Source organism: Cynara cardunculus, unplaced genomic scaffold (assembly GCF_001531365.2).
Source record: "Cynara cardunculus var. scolymus isolate 2C unplaced genomic scaffold, CcrdV1 Un_Scaffold_3794, whole genome shotgun sequence".
NCBI lineage: Eukaryota > Viridiplantae > Streptophyta > Magnoliopsida > Asterales > Asteraceae > Cynara > Cynara cardunculus.
In genome coordinates this window covers 1-7,940 of record NW_020201616.1, presented here as the reverse complement: position 1 = coordinate 7,940, position 7,940 = coordinate 1, and the positions used below count along the sequence as shown (strand labels likewise).

Sequence of the window (7,940 nt, the reverse complement as noted above, 5' to 3'; positions counted from 1 at the left end):
TTTTGATTTATGCCTAAATCAAATGTGTGAATTAAGATTATCCTGAACAAATTTCATGTAATTCAGGCGGATTAGGATCAAATTATTGTATAGGGAAAACGATTCTCTATGTGATCTCAAATTCTTGTCGAAGTTCTCTATTGTGATTTCTCAACATACCCGAAATATACCAACAAGAAACATATAACATCCAACAGAAACGCGGAAGGAGGGGATTGGATAAAAATAATAAACCATCAAGTAGAAGCCATAACACCATCTCCAACAATCCTTGCAAAGCTCCTCTATATCAACACAAAGTTTAGGACCGTACAATAAACAATGCAAGAACGCCAACTTGCAGCAATGGCCTAGTCATAATTAACTGTACAAACAATAATTTCAGAGAAGTAATAAATTTTAATGAAAAGAAACGAAAAGCTAAAATTAAAGTCTCAAAGTAAGATCTGGTGTGGCATGGCCATCATAAACTTGTCGGAATCCTTCCATGGTATTCATTTCTGATGTTTCTGCCAGTGAATCAACACCAGCGCCTGTTGCTGCCACCTGACGGAAGCTTCCGGGCCACAGCAGCTGATCATGTCCATCATCCTCCACGTGTATAGCCAATCCCATAAATCCAATTGCATGTCTTGGAGACATGCTGCTAATTACTGGTGGCATCCTCATCACTGGAGGCACGAATGTTTGGTGCTGTGACGAGTGAGCTTTGATTTCAAGAGATCTTAACGAAGTTCCATGCAAAGGAAAAGTTGCAAGCTGGCCAGCATACCTCTCTGAGAAAATACCCATCCTCATTGTTCGCTTTGCCAGCATCCTCTCTCTTTTGTGTGCGTTCTGGTGTCCTCCAAGAGCCTGGGAGCTGAAGAATTTTCTCTGGCAATAGTTGCAAGGAAAAACTCTAGGGAGGGTTCCTGGGGTTGTTTGAGATTCTATTTCATTTGTGCTTTTACTTGTCGTCGATATTGAACTCCCCATAGAATTTCTTGGTTCAAACTTCTCGGTGTTCGAGTTAAAGGATAGACTCAACTCAAGGGAAATAGGATCATAAGTCGTCTGGGATGTTTTCGGTATCTTGAGGCTGTCGGTGACCCGTGATGGGAAGGTATTTTGAACTGATATGTTGGAATCAACCTGGCTGCTGATGTCTGAGTCATCATCTTCTTGGACTTCGAGTTCCAGATCTATGCTTTTTGATAACATCATAGCAAAGAGTAACTTGTTGATAACTTCACAAGTCTTTCAACAGTGGCGCAGTTGACTATTCTGATTAAATCCTTTTACCTGCGTGATTAGCAATGTTCAATCATTTAGTAAAGGTTTTATGTTATGATAATCAATATATAATGAGAATTGTATAACCATCCAACAAATCAAGAACTAAGACACCAGGAAGCTCCATTTCATGGCAAATGAAAGAGACATATACCCAGTTTGCCCAACATATGATGTGATAGTCTTTACTGGAAAGCAATCTATGATGCACCAGCCATACAGATGCATAATGCTCACCCAGATGAGTCCTAGTTAGATTGATTTCTGGTAAGATCATGTTAAAGCCCTTCAAGAACCTTATTTTGTTGGACAATCATACATGCGCTTTATCCCAGAATAGAGAAAGTATACCCCCTTTTTCTATTACTTAGGTTTGATGATAAATGAGTAGCATTTGATCAAAGGTTATTAAGAAAGTATACATTACAGAGAACATATAAATAAGACGATCCATAAGAAATGTGTAAACACATTACAATTTGTAGTAAACTATCTGCCATATCAACATGGCATGTGCTTTTCATACCCAATGTAAGCTTGTCAATAATCATCAACCACATCAACAAGTCCACTGTTGGACATCTTCCAACATATTTCAAATCATTTACTACTGTATCTTACAAATAGGCTTACCTTTACTCTTGCCCCATCATGCCTAATAGGGGCAGGAATTGATCTAGCGGCAGCCATACATAACCAGAATTGATCTGTTTCATGCCAATCACTATAATAAACAAGACCAGCCAAATCTACCAAACTCTTTTTCTCTAAATCTTGTATCCTACATCTTTAACCCAATATTAGTCCATGAGATCCATGAAATGTGCCCCCTCCAAATGGCTCTCACAAACTTTAATCCTTCAGAGTAACGGGAACAAGAGCTTCTAAAAGAATTGATATCACCTCAATGAATTCAAACTTGACACCTAATGCCTTATGAGGCACCAAGTGACCCAGTGGATGCTGCTAACTCTATCAAACTTCATCATGTGAAGTGATTTCACACATAAAGTCTAGATATCTTTCTGGGAATCCCCAACTAAACTTATAGCCACTTCAAATGTTGAATATTGATTTTCTCATGACTTCTCTAATTCGTAGTGAATTTCTGTCATTTTGAAAGTACTAGCTTTCAAATTCAAATCTTTTCATACAACGTAAATCGACACATATCAACTACAGGATCTCAATCATCCGAAACAGATAACCAAAGGTGTTAAGAAGACTATGATATCCTATTTAGAATCATTTCCTGCGCTCCCTTGGCACAGTCAGTAGTTTAAAAGAACGCAAGTGTTAAAGAGATGATAAAGAACATATGTAAAGCAGAATGTAAGAGAACCATACGAGAAAGTTAAGCAAGAAGAGTACTGACCAGTTGCTTTGAGCCAGCTTTGGTGCACTCAGCTCCTTTTACTATGCTACCTAGGACCAAATCATGGTCTTCTCTTCCCCCTGTTCAGAACATACGAAGGTAGAGACGAGAATGCTGAAATTGATGAAAAAAGGTGAGATTTGATGTTTGAAAGTGAAGTAGAGAGTGGAGGTGTGGGGCATTGGTGGGACGTCAAGATGTTCACTCGAAGGCTAAAAAGGAAAACAAAAAGATAAAGAAAGCCCGTATAGATATTAAATATGACACCAAACTTGACTAAAGACGTATAACAATACTTCGAGACACCAAACTTGAATTTGATGAATACTAGGTTTGTATCCACTGATAATAACATATATATATATATATATATATATATATATATTAAGTAATTGAAACAATGTTTCCTGTGCTTGTTGCCCTTCCCGAAGCCCAATAGTTAGCTGCTGCCTCTCACGACTATAAGAAATGGTTTCCTGGATGACACCAGCACAACCAAACAAAACACACCCACTTCATAATATTTATTTACACCAATGGCTAACGTTGGATGAAGCACAGGTATCTAAAAAAGCCATTAATGACCATCTTAGATTCAGAAATATAACTTCATCCAACATTATCCGTGTGCTGGTTTATTATTACTATTTATTACTGTTACTACTTGGTACTTATACACTTCTAAAACATATAACATAACTTCATCATTTTTATGTTACCAGCTTTTTAATAAATTTCACTTTATTGAAATTAATAAAACTGTTGGAGGTAGCAGTGATAGCATATATATATATATATATATATATATATATATATATATGTGTGTGTGTGTGTTTGTGTGTATATATATAGAGAGAGAGTGTTGCATTTGTATAACTAATGCAACCCAATAAATTGAAATATTTATGAAAATGATGGGAGTTTATTTATTATGATTTGAATATTTATGGAAGATGAATAAGATTCATTAATTATGATCAATACTTTATATTAGAAAACATTCAAAACTTCTATGAAATCACATATTAATCAAATGAAATGGACGGTTGAGATTGGGTTGTATTGGTTGCACAAATGTCATGGGTTGTATAATAACCAACCCCTCTCTCTCTCTACATATATATATATGTTTCATAAGCCCATCCTCCATATCGAGTGTTTGTGGGAAATAAATAGCTTTTACTATAAGAAAATCAACGTTCTTGTGAAATCACTACAAAAAATAGGTTTTTTTAGTATTATTGAGCATTTTAATCTACAACTTAATATGATTTTAGGTTTATAACATGAAAAATGTATATGATGGCGTTACAAAAAAAATTCAGGACGATCTAATAAGACCCAAAAAGTAAATTTGTCATATCAGCTTAGTTGTATCTTATATACTCTAGAACTTGTTAGGTGGTGTAATTTAATCCTGACAAATTATTGTAACTTCATTTTATATGATGTATCCTGTCAATGAAATTAAGATACATCAGATTTAGTTGCATTTTTAACTTTATTTAATGTATGTTCATGTCTTCTCTCCGATTATGTGTGTATATATATATATCAACATTTTTAATCCAGTTGTTAGTTCTATAAACTTATAGACTCTCGTCAAGTACTTTTTAAAACATCCGATAATCGTGCTACACGTCCTAAAAAAACCAATTTTATAATATTGAATGAAAAACCCGACTTAACATGAACAAATATGACAAGTGTAATTAGTTTTTTTTTAACCTAAAATTCAAACTAGAAAGGTTTAAGCTGTACTTCGATTGACAAAAAAACACTCAGTTCAATAAGGTATTTAATAAAATATATGCAACATACACCTAATATGCACGTGATACAAACCACAAAACCTAAACAAGAAACAAGAAGAAAGTAAAAGTACAAGGTTGGAGTGTGCACGTTCAGGTCGCATGGGTGCCTGTCCAAGACATAGATTCGGCTATCGATGTCCCTAAAGTGCGCTCTAGGAGTAGCATGGTCCCCAAACCGCAAGCAACCCACCATCATCTAACTCACCTTTATTCCTCAACACATATATTATTACATTATTGTAAAAGCTACATCTCAAAAGAGGAGACTCAGTTACACATGACACAGTAGCTTTACATACAATAATGTGAATATACGCACTGCCACAAACGAAAGATAACTTAGTATAATCCCAGGCTTTCAATCAAGTACTTAAGACACATTATTCCACTAAACTTAGTGCTTATCACCTTTAAATATTCGTCACCCTTTTTTGCTTTGACGTTTGCTTTATATGCTTTGGTTAATTAACTATGATGTGGGCATACATGTATCTATGCCATAGGTTGTACCCATGAGTATAAGTTAAGTGAGGATGGTATATGCTTCCCCACACATCTACACCCACGATAATGCTTTTGGCCTTTGAAGTGAGTTTAAGGTCATCAGTGGGACTTTTGTCCAAGCTTTTCAAGAGGTTGGACACTATAAAAAGTGGATAAAAATCTCGGTCTCAAATTTATGCGTCTCGGTTTTGTCCACCAATCATATTAATACACATCTATTAATGAGAATGTGAACTTCAATTAAATAAATTTAAAATATATAAGAAGGTGATGTGTCGTAGTTTTATTAATGAGATAGAGATGAGACGTGGATTTTGAAACAGTAGATTTCATTACAGTGATCCCATCCCCTCCAAATTTATATACCTTCATGTCGAGATTGCAGGGTTGTCAATAATTTTCACAGGGAGATAGTTTGTGCATAAATCAATCACCTCCTCAAAACCATATCCTTCAAGAATAATGACTTCTCGTCAAGATTGGTTTCCTACATACTCATTTAAGAAACACACAGAGACACACACACAAACATATATATATATATATATGTATGTATGTATGTATGTATGTATGTATGTATGTATGTATGTATGTATATGTATGTATGTGTATATGTATGTATGCGTATATATATGTATATGTATGTATGTGTATATATATGTATGTATGTATGTATGTATGCATGCATGTATGCATGCATGTATATGTATGTATATATAAGGAGGGTTAGAATTATATCTCAAGTTGGCAGAGACAGATGAAAATATCCCTTTCCCATGAACGTGACACCTCATGATCAAGTACATTTGAATAATTCATGTTAAAAATAGGCAAAACTTTGCAATAGTGTGTTGTATGTGGTCTGGCAATATTTCATGAAGTGGATACTTTTCCACTAGTTGGCTCGAAGGTGACGAATGCAATGGAAGTCATATGTCACATTAAAACACGAGAATTGTGGATTTCATATCAAGAAATTCCAAGTCTTTCATGGACATCCAAGTACGAATAATGTTAGTATCATTTTCTAAGTCAAACGGTGCCACCATTTGGAAAAAATTCCGTATATTTGTTTCTTATAGTCAAACGTTTCCACCGTTTGAAAAAAAATTTCGTATATTTAATTCTTATAGTCAAACGATGTCATCATTTGAAAAAAAAATTCTATATTTTTTTTCTTATGGTCAAATAGTGTCATCGTTTAAAACAAATTATGAGTCCGTCTTTGGTTCAAGGACCTATATATGTACACATGCTTCCTACAATTTCTAGTTTCCTCACCTTCGAATGGATTAATCTCATTTGAATTAAGGCCCAACCAAATATTTCTAGTTTTCTCACCAAATTCTTCAAAAATGAGGTTGATAGTCCTACATTGAGAATAATCGACCACATGTCTAATTTTATCATCCATTTGATGCTCTTCAGTATGCCAACACAACAAACATGGTCACCCATCTATCATTAATTAAGGAGCCGAATGATTTAATGAAAGTATGTGACTTAGGATGGATTTTAAGATCTTACAAAGAGTGCAGTCTCAAATAATTAAATATATATATATATATATATATATATATAGAGAGGAGTGATCAAATAAAAACCGCCCTCATTTGTGTAAACCGTGCAAACCACCTTCATCTGTCGATTTCATTGTTTAATCTTATGAAATTTTTTCATGAAATTGTTTAATCTTGTGAAATTGTTTCATATAATACTTTTTTTTGATAAAGTTGTTTCATATATGGTTATCAAGTTGTTTCATATATGGTTGTAAAATTGTTTCATATAATACTTAATGAAACTGTTTCATGTATTTCTCTAAAATTAATGAAACTGTTTCATGTATTTCTCTAAAAATTAAAATAATGAAGATGATAATATCTATGATTAACACCCTCCACAATAAAAATGATTAATCAACCTCTCATAATTACAAAAAAATGAACAAAATGAAAAATTATGATTGGTTGAATGAGGTTTGCACGGTTTGTACAAATTGAGTGGTTTGCATTTGATCGCTCCCCTATATATATATATATATATATCACTACTAGAAAACTGGGCATTTCCGGCGGAAATTTCCGCCGGAAATCCGCCGGAAAAATTAAACTGGTTGCTTTTCCGTCGGATTTCCGGCGGATTGTTAATTAATTGTTAATTAATCTTTAAAAAATAATTAATAACTGAAAAAAAATTTAAAAGGATAAATTCCGGCGGATTATTTAAAAAAAAAATTAAAAAAAATTCTTTAAAATTAAATCCGCCGGAAAATATTTTAGAAATTTTTTTTTTGAAAAATCAAAAACCCTTTTAATCTTTTCCGACGGATTTCCGGCGGAAAAGTAAATATTTTTTTAAAAAAAAAAAAATTCCGGCGGATTTCCGGCGGCATTTTGAATTATTTTTAAATTTTTTATTAAAAAAGAKTAAACATTTTDCCGGCGGATTTCCGGCGGAAAAATAAATAATTTTTTTAAAAAATTTAACATTTCCGGCGGATTTCCGGCGGATTTTTATTTTTTTATTTTTTTATTAAAAAAAGAGTAAACATTTTTTCGGCGGATTTCCGGCGGAAAAATAAATAATTTTTTAAAAATACTTTAATATTACCGTCGGATTTCCGGCGGAAAATTAAAAAAATTATTTAAAAAAGAAATAAACAAATTTTCCGGCGGATTTCCGGCGGATAATTAAAAAATTTATTTAAAAGAGAAATAAATAATTTTTTTAAATAAAATATAAACAATTTTCCGGCGGATTTCCGGCGGATAATTAAATAATGGACCGTATTGGGCTTTAATGGACCGTATTGGGCTTTAATGAACCGTATTGGGCTTTAATGAACTGTATTTGCTTTAATGAACCGTATTGGGCTTTAATGGACCGTATTGGGATTTGATGAACCGTATTGGGCTTTAATGAAGCGTATTAGGCTTTTATGAACGATTGGGTTTTAATGAACCGTATTG

The 7,940-nt window shown here is 33.5% G+C and overlaps 1 protein-coding gene across 1 annotated transcript; it reads right to left on the bottom strand.

The window, feature by feature from the left end:
* Nucleotides 1-262: 262 nt before the first annotated feature.
* On the bottom strand, nucleotides 263-2,758 carry LOC112503775 (zinc finger protein 4-like). The gene is made up of 2 exons (XM_025107775.1): nucleotides 2,651-2,758; nucleotides 263-1,284 (listed from the first exon to the last, which is right to left on the bottom strand). Exon 2 carries the CDS (start codon nucleotides 1,204-1,206, stop codon nucleotides 427-429), a length of 780 nt encoding a protein of 259 aa, XP_024963543.1. The 5' UTR covers nucleotides 1,207-1,284; nucleotides 2,651-2,758; the 3' UTR covers nucleotides 263-426.
* Nucleotides 2,759-7,940: the final 5,182 nt, after the last annotated feature.

Excerpts from the sequence above, each read along its gene's own strand:
- LOC112503775 (XM_025107775.1), bottom strand. The coding sequence starts at position 1,206 with ATGATGTTATCAAAAAGCATAGATCTGGAACTCGAAGTCCAAGAAGAT.